The sequence below is a fragment of the Homalodisca vitripennis genome, unplaced genomic scaffold (genome assembly GCF_021130785.1).
Source record: "Homalodisca vitripennis isolate AUS2020 unplaced genomic scaffold, UT_GWSS_2.1 ScUCBcl_4973;HRSCAF=11455, whole genome shotgun sequence".
NCBI classification, from domain to species: Eukaryota; Metazoa; Arthropoda; class Insecta; order Hemiptera; family Cicadellidae; genus Homalodisca; species Homalodisca vitripennis.
In genome coordinates, this window is record NW_025781087.1 from 802 (window position 1) to 20248 (window position 19447).

At 33.7% G+C, this 19447-nt stretch overlaps 1 protein-coding gene across 1 annotated transcript in view; it reads left to right on the forward strand.

Annotated features, from left to right (window-relative positions):
• Positions 1-201: 201 nt before the first annotated feature.
• The window catches only part of LOC124373164 (tektin-B1-like), a 40518-nt gene continuing 21272 nt past the window's right edge, over positions 202-19447 (forward strand). The window contains 11 exon segments of the mRNA XM_046831563.1: positions 202-301; positions 1830-1948; positions 2272-2375; positions 5642-5879; positions 6330-6544; positions 7232-7340; positions 7342-7387; positions 7390-7454; positions 13090-13131; positions 13133-13237; positions 13239-13315. Of these exon segments, the coding sequence (XP_046687519.1) occupies positions 202-301; positions 1830-1948; positions 2272-2375; positions 5642-5879; positions 6330-6544; positions 7232-7340; positions 7342-7387; positions 7390-7454; positions 13090-13131; positions 13133-13237; positions 13239-13315 (1220 nt within the window).

The window sequence follows — 19447 nt, forward strand, 5'->3', positions numbered from 1 at the left end:
AGCTTAACATGGACAGTGAAATATTCTGAAACTGAATAATCTGGATCCTCATTTTACAAATTCTAATACTAAAGAGGGCTCCTCCGTTACTTCTCTCCTTTAAACAAAAAAAAAAACATAAATTTCATGGTTACTGTGTTAAAAGTTTTACTAACTTAGTTATATTAGTACTTTTTGATATTTGTTTTTTTTCGTACAATCATGACTGTTGTCTCACTCTACATCCAAGAGGTAGTGATGTACGTTGATGGAAAAGATCTGCCAAGGAACAAGGACACTCACCATCACAACACCAGAAGCGGTGAGCTTTACATCCTGCCAGCACACCACCTAACGCTAAAAATTTGAAACTAAACCATCCTACATCGGCAGAAAACTTCACAATTCACTGCCTCAAGAAATGCACACCAAGAGAGGGAATCGCTGAGATCGGCACTAAAAGCATGGCTCCTGGACCGACCATTTTACAAACTCGAAGAATTCTACAGTGAAAACTCTCATCTAAAAACTGCTTGAAGACTCAAAACTCACATTATTGTAAAATACACTATTTGTAATCTCAATGATTGTAAATAAAGATGATTCTGATTCTGATTCTGATTCTGATTCTGATTCTGATTCTGATACGAGATATGTTAGTAATTTGTAAAGCTTCCAAAGCTTTCTTCACTTTTTCACTTACTTATAAGAAGCAAAGTTTGGCTGGAATCATTAAGAATTACAGTAGTTACCATGTTACACTAGTATTGCTTACTATTTATTTTTTTATACTTCCTGAACTTCCTATGGCTATCATTCTTTAAACCTTACTATACAGTATATTCAAAACTCACATATCCAATTCTAAATATTCTATTAGTTTCAATCTAAGATGCTTATTAGCTGTGTATTGTATTCTTTAAAAAGTTTTAACAACCGCCAGCTCGAAACCTGAAAAGGTATTAAAATATGTGCAGGTCAAAATATATGATAAAAGTTGTTTCAGATTGCAAAGTTTGATCATGTGATGAATGAGATATTGATGGACTTGTCAATCAAAGAATATCTCTTGGTGATTGCTTTGACAAAAAAATATAGGGACTGGTAAAGCACTACACATGGATAAAATAAATAACCTATTAAAAAACAATAAGTTATTTACTGTGTAAGGATACCCCCTCAAATTACTTTGTTTTAGGTTTTGAATACAACCTGACTTATCAAATACAAATACAAAAGTATTGAAATGTTGTCAAGTAATTAAAACAAAAACAAAATTTTTTCAAGTAGTGTTTCATTGTCTTCTTTAATGAAACTCAGCCACTGAGTAGAATGGATTGCTGATTAACCAGTCAGTAAGGGCACTCTTCAATCTTCCTCTGAAGAGACGTCTTATTTCCTTAGGTCATGCAGCTTCATGCCAATATAAGAGGGTTTCTTTTCATACTGGGAGAGGTGGTGAGCTGGGAGATGGTATCTTGGGCTATATTGGGTGGTTGTAGTCGTGAAGATATCTACCTTGTATCTAAGATTGTCAAACAGCATACATTAGAACTTCTTCTAAATAGAGGTTTATTACAGTCATGATCTTCAGACCTATAATTGCTTTTCTACAACCTGTCCTAATGCCTAACCCTGATAAGACTATTATAGCCCTCTTTTGCAACACCAATACTCTCAGGGAGATTACTTGCTGAGGTTCCCTCCCCACACCACTAGTCCATATCTAAGGTGTGTTTTGAACAGAGAGTGATAAAGCTACTTGTACAGTAGTTAAATTGGTTATTGATTTTATTCGCTTTAACACATAAGTGAAGAGTTTAGGAAGTAGATTGTCAGTATGTGATCAGGAGAGGCTCTCATCAACAATGACTCCCAGACACTTTACTTGGGGTTTTCTGTCCACTTCAAGGAATTGCTGGGACTTCTTCACATCTTCTCCCAAGAGTTAATTGGTTTGTTTTTTCTCGTGGGTTAACCTCTAAGATGATTTGAGTGACAAATATTGATAGGCCATTTTTAATGCTGTGTAACATTTAACATCAAGATTATGTCTTTGATCCACTCAAGAGTAAGGTGGTGTCATCAGCATACATCGAAATTGTGTAGAAAGTTTCAAGGTATTCAGGCGTCATTTGTAAACAGTATAAATAATACTGGTCCCAATACTGAACCCTGAGGTACTCCTCGGTTTATGGGTAGAGATCTTGATAGCCTCCGGTTTTCTAGATTAGCTATTGAACCATATTTTAGCTGTGGTCTTTTTATTCCCAACTTTTCTAACTTGTACAGTATGAGATCATCTCCCAGGCAACAGTTGTCAGTTACAAGTTTCCTTTCTTCATGGTTGTCAAGTACAAAGTCAGCAAAGTTCCTTTGATGAATCCATGTTGCTTGTCTGTTATTAAGATATAGTGCTCACAGTGGACCAAAAGTTTTTTAGTATTTACTTTCTCTAAAATTTTAGATAAGGTCAGAATGATTGAAAGTGGTCTGTAAATATTCACTTCTCTTTAACTACCGTTTTTGTATATTAGCATAACTTTTGCCAATTTTAATGCTGAGGGAAATTGACCTTGACTGAGGGATTTGTTAATTATTTTGTGAGAGGAATTGTAAGAGAATCACTGCAGTGCCTTAATAGTTTTATGGAGATATTGTCTGTTGCTGCAGAGGTTTTAGGTTTGAGATTTTTAATATTGTATACTTCTACTGAGTTTGTATTTTGAAAGAAGAGTAAATCATGTCCAGTACTTGGTTATGAAGGTGTTGCTATTGCATGATTTTAGGATTATTGTTCAGTGTTTTCTCTGCGATGCTTGTGAAGAAATAATTCATGTGGTTAGCTACGGAATATTGGTCATCTTCTTGCTTTTCCTTGATTTCTAGCTTAACTTTTCTTGTGCTGCACTTTTTCCATTCTGTCAGTATTTATTAGTTGCCGTAAGGCTTTAGATTTATTTTCTGTATTATTTATGAGATTGGCTTTAACCTTCTTAACCTCTTTTCTCAACTCTCTCAGCATAAGATCGTAGTCTTTTTTTTAGCAGTGGCTTAGTCAATTTTGTTTTGCTCATTGTTGTTATTGTTCAAATTTCTTTTTTGAGTACCTCTTTCCAGTTTTCCTCAAGTAGTATGAAATTTAAAGTGGTAAGATTGTTTTCACAAAAGCTTTTGTTTCATTCCCTTTCAGACTTGCAGAAAATTCCAGGACTATGTTAGGCTGGGCCGTACACAGTTGTGCAGTATGGTCAGATAATCCACTATGTAAAACTTTATATTCAAGGTGATTGCTTTGAAAAGATTTGAACAGATGAAGTCAATTTTGATGATCTTGAGTTTGAGGTAATCCTGGTAGGAGGCAGAATCAACCTATTTATACTGTGACGGGTTAAGACATTTGGTTAAGTTTTTATGATTGCTTTTAACAGTTCAACATTTACGTCGCTAAAGTATCAGGATAGGGTGATTTTCTGCTTTTGTGTGTTCAAGCATCCCTGAGATGAGATGTAGTGCCTGATTTAAGCTGCCAGAAGAAGATCTGTGTACACCTCCTACATATAGTTGTTTTTTATTCAGTATCAGATTAATCACAGCTATTTCACAGTTAAGTTCTTTACAATATTCCGTACCAGGTAATGGCTCTGAGATCTGGAGATTTCACATATTTTGTCTACAGGAATTTCAATATTTTTTCTATGTCTCTTATTCTAATATAGTCATATAACAAATTTTCATGGTTAAAGTGAAAGCCTGTTTAACCATATTTTCCATTGTGGAATCAGAAAATATTAGTTACTTAGAAAAGGGAGAGAGAAAAAAGTAATACAAACATGAAAAGCCAAAAATATAACTATAAACTATACTAGTAAAACAACAGATGTCAACTATACATAGTGGGTGTTCACAAATAGATTGAAATGAATCAATCTGTGTTATCTTATTAAAATATTTATGCCACTTTATCCCTCATCGCATTTTTACATAAGTTACTAAAAAGAAAAATTGTTTCAGTTATCCAAATGATTTTCATTCACCTTGATCATTTTTTTGTTAAGCATAAGCAAGCTAATTGAAAATCTAAATGTTCACGAGTTTATAGATAGTTATGTTTTGTATTCAGACCTGGATAACTGAGTTAATACAAAGCAGCATTTTAGTAATTGTGGTGAGTAGGCTTGAAGTCTAAACTAACCAAATTATATAAAATCTTAACCCCTTTCAGGAAGGTTCTCCCTCGTTACTTTCCATTTAAAAGACTCTGGCAGTAACGCCAAATCCCAAAAAAAGGGACCTGCAAATTCTTTCTAATTTCTACTTGTATGTACCAGGTTTACACACAAAACTATCCATAATGAAATTGAAAGAACTCGGTGACTATCATAATATTCTTCTACATTATATATGCACTACTAAATTATCTACTTATCTGTCCAAAATGTTTCATTTCATTTTCAAAATCAGTGAAATATTACTAAATATTATATTAATTCATTCACTGTTACTGCCTGCTGACTATGGAACTGATCTTCCCGATGACATCAGAAACTTTAGCATGCATTCTCGTTTGAGGGACAGATCGCGGAGATCTTGTGGGAGTGTCGTGTATGATGTGGTCTGGATCAGCGGTAGCATACTTTGGGGCTAAATATGTGAATGATATGAATGAATTATTCTCTAATTTGTTACTTATTTTTAAGTCATTATGTTGTAAGACCTTTTTAATTTACTATTATGCTTTTGTTTTTACTACTTTAGTAAAGTAAAAGTAAAGATGTCTTATTTTACCAGGCGAAGTTAGGGCTAAGACTACTTTACGTAGGGATCTTGCGTTCAATGCTATTATTTTAAGTTTTTTCTGTCAATAAGGTTTTAAATTAATCAATAAGGTTCTGTCAATAGTTATGGTATTTTTTTTCAGTTATCATGTTCTTTTCAATTAATGTACCTATGTTTTTTAATTCGATATATTGTTCTAAGGTTAAATGGAATACAGGACTTTATGGTCCTAACTTCGCCTCTAATAAAATCAAGTTTCAATTCTTTTTTTTTCAATTCAGTTTCTGCTGTAAGTATGAAACTTTTAAAATGTGTTATGCTGCCTCTCCACATGAGGACCTTCATGAGATATCATTTGACTGCCACAAATATCACTGTTTTAAGCAGTAGCGGGGTCCTGTGGTTGAACAATGAGGTCAGGATAAAATTATCTACTTTCATTTCCTAGACGCTTGACAAGCTCCCATATAATCTTTTAGAGTAAAGCCCCCAGCTTCTGGATTTTTACCTAAACTTACTCACAGGATCAAGTTATAACTTTTGGGATGAACATTTATAGTACTATTTTGATGTAATGTTTTCTAAAAGTATTGATGTGAATTCAAGAGTCCACCGTTCTCTTCCTTATTGTTTATTAATGTATCTAATAATTGTTTACTAAATTAGATCAAGATCTCTCTACCAATTACAGAAATGAGTAACAATTTAGTTCTCCAAGGTAAAAGTAAGGTAAATGTAAAGGAAACTAATATTGTGGGTACGAATGCCCTTTTTATCTCTTTCTCTTTTTTCATCCTATATGCCTATTTTATTTTTGTCATGTTTGTGTAACTGGCAAATTAATAAACAGTATATATTTTGTATCACAAGCTTTGTATTCTAGAATCCATTCTCATGATTTCAGAATCACTGAAGTGTCAAGATGGCGGGAATTGATGAACAACTGTCTTGAGGCTGTGGAGAAGGAGATTGCAGACTTAACGACTGAGAAGGAAATAACAGAATCGGAAATCGAGAATCTCAATCTAAACTTCACGTTGGCAAATGAGTGTCTCAGCATGAGAGATCAGCGGGGAGGCGCAGATTTGTGTAGAGATGAGGCGGAGACTGAGCTGAAACATGTGAGTGGTCTTCCATCCTTCGCTTCATACTGAATGTAGCTAGAAATCTTAACCCTTTGTGCTCATGGAAATAGTGGTGGCAGTTCCAAGGGCAAAGGGTTAAGTTACTTGTATTTTCTAGTGAATTCACAATATTTTCTTAGCTTAGTAAATATTTCACTTTGGTTAACTTTTGAGAGTTGTTAAAACAATAGAACAGCGTTAGACCGTAAGTTTATTTCAATCAACCAGTTTCATGGTCATGGAACCATTCAAACAACTATTTACAATGTAACTGTAAAAGAAGTACTGGGTGAACATAACAGGTTTATGAACAGTTTGAAGGCATGGATAATCGTATTATCGCCACACCATAAGCATATGTGAACTTTGCTTGACTTGTGAACAATTTTATTCTTTAATTAAATAATCATATTCTCATAAACATGAGCAATGTTGGTGTTATTCCAGGAGTTGAGCACACTGGAGTCATTGAAGAAGATGCTGACAGACAAGGCACAAGCAGCATGGGAGCAGATGAATAGACTGGAGGAGGTCCGATTCCAGCTTAAGCAGGACTTGCAGGATAAAGACGAGACATTAGAAATCTGTAGGAACAACCTTGGCATGGACAAGAATTGTGCAAACACCAGCTTCAAGCCTGACCCTCTTCGACTGCCTAAGAAGTAATAGGATTCATTAGAATTTTAGAGTTAAACCTAGATGGTTTGGTTTTTACTCATTCTAATCTGGTAAATGATAATCTATTTGCTTTTGGCCTTAAAAAAACACTAGTTGTAAATTAAAATCTATGGTGATTTTCAAGGATCTACACTGGGTCCATTTATATTTTTATCATCTAATCAACGGGGTACTTTATACAAACTGTAATCTCGATTTTTCTTAATACATTTTTAAAAACATTTCATCACACAAAAAGTGTTGACTTATTGCAGATTTAATAATAATACATTTGTGTTAGGTATATTTATATATTTATTGTTTCATACTGATGTCTATTTGTTGTCAGATGATAAATAGCAATTCTCTGTTTTTAAAATTGTAGTTCAAGTTTAAACAAATCGGTAAATATTACATGTACTTGTAAATTAAAACCTGAACATCTAATGCAATGGTTAATGTAAATATAAATGATTGTCAAATGTACGGTATAACAGAGATTTTAAAAATACAATAATTACTTTTTTATGATTTAGTACTTAAGAAATATAGAACATACAACTTTTAGAGTTGAATAATTCAATATTTTTGACTGAAATGTATGTTGAATGAAATAATTCATTTGTTTTGCTATGTCCGAATTTTATTGCTTATTTTTGCATGTCAGACTGATTCACTTGCCTGAATCCAAGGTTGATTTCGTATGAGTCATGGCTGGAACACTGCAAGTACCTCAAGCTGCGGGCAGACAATGAACTCGCAGCTGCACAGAAGCTGAGGGAGACAATGTACGTGCCACGGGGAACGTGCCAGGAACGATCTCAAGGCGCAGAATGATGCAACCAACTTTGCCTGCGTAAGAGAATCTATGAGACACAACGGATCAAGAATGAACTCGACTGGCAGAGATTTAATGTAAGCAAATACCAGAAGGATCTTTATTTAATATTAAATACCATAAATGTTTGTTAGGAGTTTAATAATGTAATTAAGCAACTTGTAAGTTGTGTGCAGCCATGTGAAATAACAGCTTAAACTTTTCCCGCTAAAATAACAAGATCTGCCACTCAATTTAAGGCATATTCTTAAATGCCAGCAAAAAACCAAATGTAAAATTTTTTTCCTACAGCTTTTACCTATGGAAATAAAAAAATACAGCAAAAGACAATGGTTCCAAGTAGCATCAAGCTATTTTTGATGTACGAGGGGTATTAGAAAAATAAGGTTCCCTATGCCGCCGAGACAGAATGCGGCATGTTGGGAGATATCTGGCAACACTGTCTTACTCATCAGCTGTCCCTCTCTCTATCCATACCACTCGCGCCTCGCTACGTCCAACAGTGCCAGCCTAGCTGCTTTCGAAGATGGAGCTCCCTATCGTTGTTACCGCCAGATGCGAAATTCATGCTGTAATACGTTTTTTAAATGCAAAACAGATTTCACCTATTGAAATTCATCATCAGTTAATCGAAGTTTATGGGAAAAAAAACTGCATATCTGTTCAACACGTTCGGAATTGGTGTAGAGAATTCGGTGAAGACCGCATGGAAATTCACGATGAAAACCGAAGTGGACGGCCTTCAGTTTCGTCTTTTGGGACAGGAAGGGCCTGCTTTTGATCGACTTTTTGCCTCATGGAATAACAGTAAATTCTGACAGATATTGCGACACATTAAGAAAACTGAGACGCGCGATCCAGAACTGCCAGAGAGGAAGATTGTCCAGTGGTGTGAGGCTTCTCCATGAAAACGCTCGACCTCATGTCTCACGTCAAACTCAAGAACTGCTGACAAAATTTTGGCTGGACTATTGTGCCCCATCTACCCTACAGCCCAGACCTAGCCCCAAGTGATTATCACCAAAATTAAAAGAACACTTGGGTGGCCAACGCTTCAGTACCGATGATGAAGTCAAGGAAGAGGTTACTTGATTCTTCAAACGATTAGTGGCAGAATTCTACAACATGGGGATAGAAAAGTTGGAGCATCGTCTACAAAAAGTGTTTGGACAGAAACGGTGATTATGTGGAAAAATAGCTTAACTTTTAAGTTTTAAATTGATGTATAACACTAAGTAGAAATATAGAGCTGTCTATTAAAAAAAATCATGGGAACTTACTTTTCTAATACCCCTCGTATTACAGTTATAACCCCAAAGGCTGTCTACTTGTGAATAAAACAGAGCTACATTCATTTGTAATGATCCACTCAGTCATTAAATTTTATTTATTTTAAGAAACTATCTTTGCATTTAATATTCCAAATGGCTTTTTGTAGAGTTTCTGGAAAATTAGAAGTTTAGATGAAAAAAATGAATAATGGATGGGATCCACTCTTTGCTGCATTCTCTGAGGAGTTTGCCATAAACCTTAAGCAAGTCAGAGAACTTAGATATTAACCAGCCTCTATCAACCAAAAGTATGGGAGAAAGCTAGACATCTGCATTGGTCTTGACTAATAGTCTTCTTTTCTGATACTTGACCCTTCCCCACATCCTCTCTAGAGTATTTCTCATAGTAAAGAAGTAAAGCAGTGGGTTATACCTCTATTCAATAATCAAGTACATTATAACAGCTATGATATTATTTTTGTTCTGTTTTTTATAATTATTCTGTTGCCAGACATTTTAGGAAACAAAGGTTGTATGAATGTTTTAGGAAACACTGATGAAAAATCCATCCACCGATCACTTCTTTACCGAATTCGCAACTGATCCCACTCAAAATCAGATAGCTCCTAAAGGGTTTGAATGTCTGAACCAACGTACAACTTTTTACACTTAGAATTTTATAATAGAAATCTACATCCATAAGAGATGAAGGATGATATTTTTGCCCAAGAATGGTCTAAGAGATGTGAACTCTGTAGGAGGCAATTGCTGTTGATGAAAGAGTTATGTTGTGCCTAACAGCTGAATGACTAGCGTCTCTCATCTTATCACTCCAAGGATCAGGATTCAAATTCTGGTTTGAGAAGCCTATTCTGAAATTATATGGTAAACGGTTTTGGTTTAGCAATTCAGATCATGTGTGGAAACAAACATGAAGGTGTTACATTTCTTTGGTTATTTATTCCTGAACATTCTATGAGCATTCTATGTTTTTAATTTAGAGGCATCTGATGAAATAATCAAATAAGTAATAAAAGATTATTTTTTTTAATTTCATTACTTTCAAACAAGGGTTTTAAAAACTAAATAACTCAGTTTATGGACTTAGATTAAAAATTAAAGTAGTAATTAATCAACATGGCTCATTTAAAGTTTGTAAAAAGCTGCTTAACTGACTCAGCTATGTCTAAAAGTTATTAAAGCTTAACTACACAATGACAATTGTCAACCATTTTGAAAAAGTTCTAGGTTTGTTGTTCCAAATGAGTAACATGTATTGCTTACTTTTACTTATGTTGATTACTGACACTTACAGGATAGTTCAGAATTCTCGTCATATTTTGTATGATGATTGGCAAGAAATGTGTCAAACTCTCTTATGAGTTTAAGTTGTCGTAAGAAAAGCCTGTTTGATGTTGAACAAAGTTTTTGGTCATTGCCTCTGAATACAAGACCCCTAGCCGACAAAATCTTTACAAAGCGACAACTCTAGTTAGTAGATGTCACCAGTATTTAACCTCTTTGCCTTATTGACTTTGAGATCCAATTTATACTGATGTGTTTTTTTCTTACCTTAAAATTAAAAACATTTTCTCTATGATCTTCGGACCTCTCATGTGAAAACTAGTACAAAAGTTTTTCCAACCACTAAAGCCAATCACTAAAGCTAAATGTTTTACGTCTGCAGAAGGCAGTAAAAACAATACACCTGGCCTTTTGATTTTGAATAGAAGAACCAGTCTCTCTTAAACTTCTCTTCATTGGGAAACTCACCAAAAAATAATTTTGTTGAGAGTTCACGTTTAATTTTGGCACCTTCATAAGAATTTTCAGAGGTAGAAAAATCTGCATCTAAGTTTACTTAAATTTGAGTTAAATATTTTGTTTACTTGAACAGTTTATGTACCAAGATCTTCCAGTACAAAGTCACTGTCGAGAAGATGGTCGTCACAGGCTTAGTAGTATCATTTGTGTCAGAGCAGTCGGTAGTGGTGAAAGACAGTCTGGTTCTGGTATATTGATTAGACCCTTGATAACTTTCATCGTTTTTGGTCTGGGTTTCATTTTAGCTGGTTAAAGTTTGGGAATGTGAGTGTCCAATGTTAGATTCACGATTTTAAGTAAAAAAAACTTCTTATCTTTGGAACTTTTTAAAGTTTTTTTTTTCTTCCTCTTGCTGATTTTCAGCCATTCCTTTGCGAAACTCAGTTCCACTGGGTTTTTTCTTACAGGTCATTTTGTTTTAGAAAGATACTCTAACTTTGTAATTAAAGTAATAAAAACAAGCTCATGAAATTATACTAAAAGATTTTTAATTATAACTACTGTAAATACTATCAAAATGATTTCACAAACTGTTAAATAATTCTGACTGTAAAAAAAATAATTTTAAAAATATCTTTTCTTGTAACAACCTTATGATTGTTAAGAAAAACTGCCTTGCTTATCTGTACACAAACAACTGAACAATCATTTTTAATAAAAAAAAATAAATTAAAAAAATTAAAAAAAACGCTGTTACTTTAACACTTTATAAGACAAATTAAAAACTAAAAATAATACTACTCTCAATACTGACTAGAATCAGAATCAATTAGGTAACTAACTGGTTAACTATAGGAACTTTTAATGAAGTAAATAAAAGCTTTAAATAAACAAGCTGTCAATTGTCACTCACTCTGCAAGTGTCTACACACTTCTACTACAATGTCACCACACGAAAACTACGCAGTTTAAGATTTTTCTAACCTGCAGGCAGGAGGGAAGGAAGATAACAATAGAGTTAGAATTATCAAGCCGCTGTAAAGTGAGGGGCGGGAGGGAAGCGATTTGTTGTTGCGTTGGTCAGTGTCTCAGCACCTGCAAACAAAGCTTATGACTCATAAGACAGTAGCACTGTGCTGTACTAGTACAGGACAGCCTTTTACCGTAGTTAACAAACAAAATATCGCATACAAGTCTCACTCACTGGGCTTGGTTCATGGTTGACAGGCAATAAATGTTTATCCTGTAAATTTTATTTTAAACATTTTCCTACCTCCATTTTCCGCCTTAAAATTTTTTTTTTTAAATTTAGATTTTGGCACCCCAAATCCTTTGTGTCCCATCGCACATACCTAGCATGCCTAATCAGAAAAGCAGCACTGGACTACTGCACTTTTTTTCTAGAAGTTGTGGTATTAACTTTTCTGTAAACCACTTAACGTACATGTTGTTATGGATATTGTTGTGATAATCGCCAGTTTTGTGGTTTGCTTGTTACATTGTCAAACAGTTCTTAATAAAGCTAATTTCTCCACCTGTGTGTAACAGTATAAGATGGGTCCTTTTGTTGATTGGTAAAGCAACACCAGCATTTTAGCTGTCAAAAACCATATTTTTTTGAAACATGAGAAGAGTCAATGTATGACTCATTGTTATATATAGATTAGACAAACTTTTTTATAAACACAAATCTTTGGTAGGACACATCATGAGATTCCATACAAATCTTTTTATTTGTTTTAGTTTTTCTTCATTTGTTACCTATTCATGTAAGAATCCGTTATACGCTTGTAAACTGGTAAAGTTCATATCAGCTTGCATTTTTATCTGAATTGTTATAATTTTCGACCTAATAATAATTGTTTACAATACGCTTAACCACACATGTATAAAAATCATCCTGACAAGTTACATGTTTTGGCCGCTTTCTTTTTTTTTGTTTAGAGTTTTTAACAATGGACGAAAGTTGCCTTATACTATTGTCCTTTTTTTGCTCACTGATTCTGTGGTACATACTTTTTCACACTCCACTTGCAGCTTGAACTAGTTCATGCACCTTCTTAACATATATTAAAACCTTTCAGCTTTCATAAAATCTATAACTTTGGAAATCACTTTTCATGAGTTATAGTATACTTTGCCACTTGCTTTCAAACCAAACAAGCACTAAAAGAAATAGAGCAATTCGACGCATGTGGTGTAGCGATTGATAGCACTACTTTTGTGTGACACTGACTGTACCATGTGCTCTAGCATGGAGGCATGGAGTGTAGAGGGAACAGTTGCTTGTGCACATGCGCTAACCATGATTCAAACTGGTCAGCTCCTTCAGTAATAAAATTAGTGAAATTGTAAGGCGTGATGAGTGGATGATTCATGCATTTCATCCCCACTCCTAATTGGTGACACAGGCTACACTTGCTATCTATGAGCAGTTTATTTCTTTTATTGGTCCTTAATTCAAACCCACTATCTGTTGATTTCTGTTATGGCAAAATTGTTAATATTATATTGAAAATTCTTACAGTATTGTTAATCCCTAAAAAATTGAATTCAAATCATTATTGTCTGATTAAGAATAATTAAATATATTGAACTATTTTATACCTACTACTAAGGTTATTTATTACTTGAGTAAAAATGTTTTAAATATTGAAAGATCTCTCTTGTGGTACAGATGATCCCTGACATGGACCGTCTCATGAAGGAAATCACTAAACCTGGAAGCAGCACTGTTGGAGAAGACAAATGCCCTGAAACTGGCTGAAACTAGATGTGAAAACCGACTGTACCGGCCCGGCGCAGAGCTCTGCAGAGACGAAACCAATGCTGGGACTGGCTGATGAGGTGTTACAGCTGCGCCGGACTATGCGTGACCTTCAGGACAAACTTGACTCAGCAAAGTATGAATTACTTTTTGAAAGAAATTGTCCTAACAGTAGTAATATCCAGAATATCTCTATTTATAATTTCTATAATTAAAAGAATAAGAAAAGATCATTATTACGTTAGGGAGAATAATTTATCTAATTTTTATGAAACTGTTTATTTTAATTTTATAAAATGTAACCTTGACTTTAAAATGTACTGACGAATTTGGCATATAATATAAAAAGCTGAATGTTTACAGTGTTACAAAGTTAGCTAAAAGACTATTTTAATACAATACACGTCCAAAACGTAAGTACATTTCACCATAAAGCTACCTCTGCACTACTGTCAGTGTTACATTCAAGTGGTTTTATTTCTTAAATTCATAAGCCACACACTGATACCATTACGGTTGATTAGTGTTGTGTTTACTTTGGCCACTGAAATGTTTGAGACAACTGATGATTCTACCAACTCTGAGATTTGGTTCTAAGGAATTTAAGGAATATTATGGCAGCAAATCCATTGTCAAATTATGGAAACTTACAGTGAACATGCAATGAGTGGTGGAATAGTGCAAACGTGGGTAAGGCAGTTAATGGATGGACAGATACGACAAAATACAAAAGGGAGACTTTCTATTATGAACTGTGATTTAGATATAAGAGTGAATAAGAAATTAACAACTTCATTCTCAATTCTCCCTCTGCACCATAAGGCAATCTTCCTCAGTCAGTGTGTTAAACTACTTTACATAATTGTTTAACTATAAATACAGATTGCTGACGGCCCCAAGTCCAGAAGGTTTCATAGAGCCCTCGTATGGTCCAGAGATTCCCACAAATGACCAATAGTAACTGAAAATTAATCTATACAGGGTGATTCAAAACTAAACGGCAATATCTCGAGAGCTTATTCTATAGCTAAAAACAAGTAAAAAAGTTCATATAACCATATGCCCGGAAACGCTTCGTTAGCGAGTTACGCCTAGCGAAAGATTTCGCCCGGATTTCAGAACCCTTGGTGAAGTCAGGCCGTATAAAAATGGTAAAGGTAGTTACAAAGATACAAATACGATTGTTTTTTATGTTTTTATATCTGACAAATTTATTAAAATTCGTCCCAGAGCTGTAAATGCAATACTTTCAGAGATATCTTACGTAAAACACAAGAATTGGTGCAAAGAAATAACACATTTTTGTGTTTAACGTAAGATTACTTCCATAAATGTTAAATAAAGGTAATTTTTTTTCTTAAACAGATTTGTAGAACATTTAATTCTGAAAAGATTCATGTGAATTACTTAGGAAAAAAAATTAATAAAAGGTATTGAAATTTAGCTTTATTTAAAAATAAAACAGACGCACAAAAATGCATATTCTTATCTGCATAAAATATTAACTAATGTTTAGGTTGTGAGTAACAGCTGATCATTTATTGTAGACTGAACATTAACATAAAATGTATTTACCTTTATAAAACTGTAATAATCACCTATAATAGTTGCTCAAAGTGTCCTCCATTGTTAGCAATGCACGTTTTCGCACGACGAATCCACTCTTTTCTAGCGCGTTTCATAACGTTTGGAGCATTCTTGATAGTTTCTGCCGCCTCTGTAATGCGATTACGTAACTCCTCTATGGTGTTAATCCGTTTTGAATAAACAATTGACTTCATCCAACCCCATAAGAAAAAGTCTGCTGGCGTGAGGTCAGGAGAACGTGGTGGCCATTTTACTGGTCCATTTCGACCAATCCATTGTCTACCGTATGTATCATTTAAATAGTTTTTCACATCATTAGAAAAATGTGGAGGTGCTCCGTCGTGCATAAACCATGCATTTATTCTGTTTTGAACAGGAATATCTTCCAAGAGGGTAGGCAGGTTTGTTCTTAAAAAATTTAAGTACGCTACTCCATTAAGTCGATTAGGGAGGAAAAATGGACCAATCAAATTATCACCCAGAACACCAAGCCATACATTGACTGAAAATGTATGTTGAAAATGCCTCGTCGCAGTTTCATGTGGGTTGTCGTACGCCCAAGTATGGGTATTACGAAAATTTACAATTCCATTTCTAGTAAAACAGGATTCATCAGTAACGAGAATACGCCGAAGAAAATACTGATGTCGTAAACAATTTCTTCTTAACCAGCGGCAGAACATCTTCCGTTTATTAAGATCTTGCGGTAATAAGTCTTGAACACGTGTTATATGGAATGGGTACAACTGTGCTTCATGAAGTGTCCGCCATACGCTTGACTGGCAAATATTTAACTGACGTGATAATCGTCTGGTGCTTGTGGTTGGTGATAATTCTACAGCATTTATTATTGCTTGTTCATTATTATAGTTCCTTGCGCTACGTTGACGACCAGTATCTATTCGCTTCGGTTTAAAGCTACCAGTTTCTCTAAGTCGTCTCTCCACAGCTTCAAATGTTTTGCGATCAGGTGTTCTTCGATGTGGAAAAGTATCACGATATTCCTGAACTGCAGCTAAACCATTCTTGTTAACTTTGCCGTAAATCAGTATCATGTCCGTATACTCTTCAAACGAATACATACCATTTACATTATCTGCCATTATTTACTAAGATAATTACATACACTTTTATAAAAATATTTAATAAAATATTTTAAAAATAAATATTTAATAAAATATTTTATACACTTGTATAAAATATTTCCAAATAATCACAGGATCCCACAAAATACAATCTTCACACGCCACAATACAAAAACCTCCATAAAGGTTATTCAAATATTACTTCATGAACTTAATTGTTGATCAGCTGATATTGCCAACCTTTGCAAAGAAAATATGACGATAAAAAGTGTTGAATAAATGATCAGCTGTTACTCACAACCTAAACATTAGTTAATATTTTATGCAGATAAGAATATGCATTTTTGTGCGTCTGTTTTATTTTTAAATAAAGCTAAATTTCAATACCTATTATTAATTTTTTTCCTAAGTAATTCACATGAATCTTTTCAGAATTAAATGTTCTACAAATCTGTTTAAGAAAAAAATTACCTTTATTTAACATTTATGGAAGTAATCTTACGTTTTAAACACAAAAATGTGTTATTTCTTTGCACCAATTCTTGTGTTTTACGTAAGATATCTCTGAAAGTATTGCATTTACAGCTCTGGGACGAATTTTAATAAATTTGTCAGATATAAAAACATAAAAAACAATCGTATTTGTATCTTTGTAACTACCTTTACCATTTTTATACGGCCTGACTTCACCAAGGGTTCTGAAATCCGGGCGAAATCTTTCGCTAGGCGTAACTCGCTAACGAAGCGTTTCCGGGCATATGGTTATATGAACTTTTTTACTTGTTTTTAGCTATAGAATAAGCTCTCGAGAGATTGCCGTTTAGTTTTGAATCACCCTGTATATATAAAAATGTTTGTGTGTTTGTCCTTTATAGACTCAAAAACTATTGGACCGATTTTGATGAAATTTTTGTGTGTTTTCAGTGGAATTCAAGAATGGTTTAGATTCACAATTTGGTCCAATTTAAATAGTTTATTTAATTAATTTTAATTATAAATTGTTGTTTTAGACAGACTGCACTACGACACGTAATACTAAGCGAACTGATACTTAACAGCTGTTAATACTTTCAGCTGAAGTTCATCAAAGAGGCAGAAGAAACATTTGTTTACATTTAAAATTTAGAGTAAAATTGTAAAGTGCTTGATCAGTAGTGTAATGCAGGTTGCATAGAAGACGTCATTGCCTAATTTTAAATTCAGATTGCACCAATGATCAATAAACTATCTAATGCAATGAAAATACTATTAAACACTATTATGAAAACAACCTTATTGTACAAATCCGTGAATGTTTGCACATAAGGTAATCGAATTTGGTTACATCGAAGGTAAATGAAAAGAGCCGAAAGAAGACACTTTATGATCAAAATTGGGTTCCTTTGATACATTTTATTAATTGTTCTGGATAACTTATCAACACCTAGCAAAAACCACGAAAGATAGAGGCAGGAATATAGCACTTACCTTCATAATGTGCCCAAGAGGCTCACGAAGGAACGACTATCAATTATCTCAGCAATGCTTAGAATGTGATAGAAAAAGAATAAGTGAATATAGTGTACTGTTTTCAACGGGAAATTGCGTGCGAAGCCGCGGGCAATTGCTAGTTGCATATAATTATGCTTACTTTTTTTAAATTTCCCATTGTTCAATCTTATTGTATTTTCTTTAGTCTGAAATTGTGAACGCAATAACAATTTTGGAGCTCTTCCCACAAATAATTGAAGGAGTCCCATTAAATAAATAATAAATTAAATTTATTTGATACAAAATGCATTTGGAGGATTTTATTGGGTCCTCGAAAGAGATCGTGGACAGCTAAATGAGAGTGTTAAAATTACAATACTTGATAATACTAAATAGCAGAGAATAGTGACAGTAAGTAAAGAATAAGTGACAGACTCGTTCGCTCTCCATCATTTATATTCTAAAATTAAATAATAAGGCTTCGTTAATTGTTGTCAAGGTTCTGGGCCCTCCAACAAAATATTGAGGAAATCTCTCCTGAAATATGTAATGAACTAAATACCATATGTAAATTTTACGTACACAGTTTATTTAATCGAATTGTAAATTCATTTCTAGAATAAAATACTGCTGATATTTTAACAATGTTGAAAACATAATTTAAATAAAGCTTGGCAAACCACTCTTACTTGTAATTTTTTTGTCTTTAAAATCTGTAATTGCCTTATTAAAAGGCATGCATCTCGAAACTGACTGTGCCATTCGAAGCAAATTATTTTTTCATTAATTAGTATCTGTAATTACCTAATAAGGACATGCATCTCAAAACAGACTGTGCCATTTGATGCAAATTATTTTTCATTAATTATTATTTCTCACTGACATAAAAATCACAGTCAGGAAGTCAGTTTTAAACTGTACTTGCCGGTAGCTAAATTGCTTAATAGTTCGGTTTCACTTACCTAAACAAATTGGAATTATATGTTTTAAAAATAAAGGAAAACTGATCTTAACATTCCACAGTTGCGGCCCTAACTTACCTTACTTTACTAATCACATCGACATGAATATACATTTTAGTGGTCTGAACTATTAAGTTTTAATAATAATTTTAATAATCTATATATGTACCGTATAGATATAGAAACAAAACATTTATTTCTCCATAGTAAGAGTATTCTAGAAATCATTCATCAGACACGTTTTCTAATTATAAAACTGAGGACAAAGAAAGTTTTCAGCAGGGATCTGATAAGCAAGAACAACAAGTTGTAATGAAAACAATACAATTGATGCAACAAAAGCTTTTATGGCAAAGCATAACTAACAGATTAGTAACGGGATAGAGAAAAAATACTGTTTGAGCCAAATGCTATACCAAATAAATGGCAAAAATATTCATAGAAAATAGTTGTTGTATTCTATGCAACTGAACAAAGTGTATTACTCCTGTTACATGGCTTTTGGAGATAAAGATCAAAGAAATTATACATTCATTATTAGCCATTAACTTTTAGCTAAGCATATTTATGTATGTGTTGAGATTCACGAAAACGTCCAAAGTCATTAACTTGTGACGAGGCTGCTGTCTATAGTCAAAAAGAACAAGATATTTCAACACTTCTAGCAAAGATCAGAATAACTAAAAATAGAGAGTAAAGTTCAAATTAGAAGGCAAGTTGTCCAACAATTGATTGAAATAGTTTTACTCAAAGAAATACGAGGATAGAGGAAAAGAAGTTGTGTAAACACTAGATATTGAAAGGATAATAGGATTTCGGACATTCTCATCATCGTGTTACACAAAAGTAGCCACATAACAATGGCAAATGTCCAAAATCCTACTATCCTTTCAAATGATCCAGCATCTATAACAAACTTTAAACAAAAAACTAGATAATGTTGAAAATCATGGCAATCTCCTTGAATTTGTCATGTTTGTTGCAAACTATGCCGTGATAATGTACAATCACATATAAAATAAACTGATAAGAGAAAAATGCTAGTTAAGCTAATGCTAATAACATATAAAAGAGCATTAGTAGATAATAATATGGGGTTCCTGGCGCACTTTCGGAGCCGACCGAAAAGCAATGTAAAATACTGTTCAATGTACCATAAAGGAA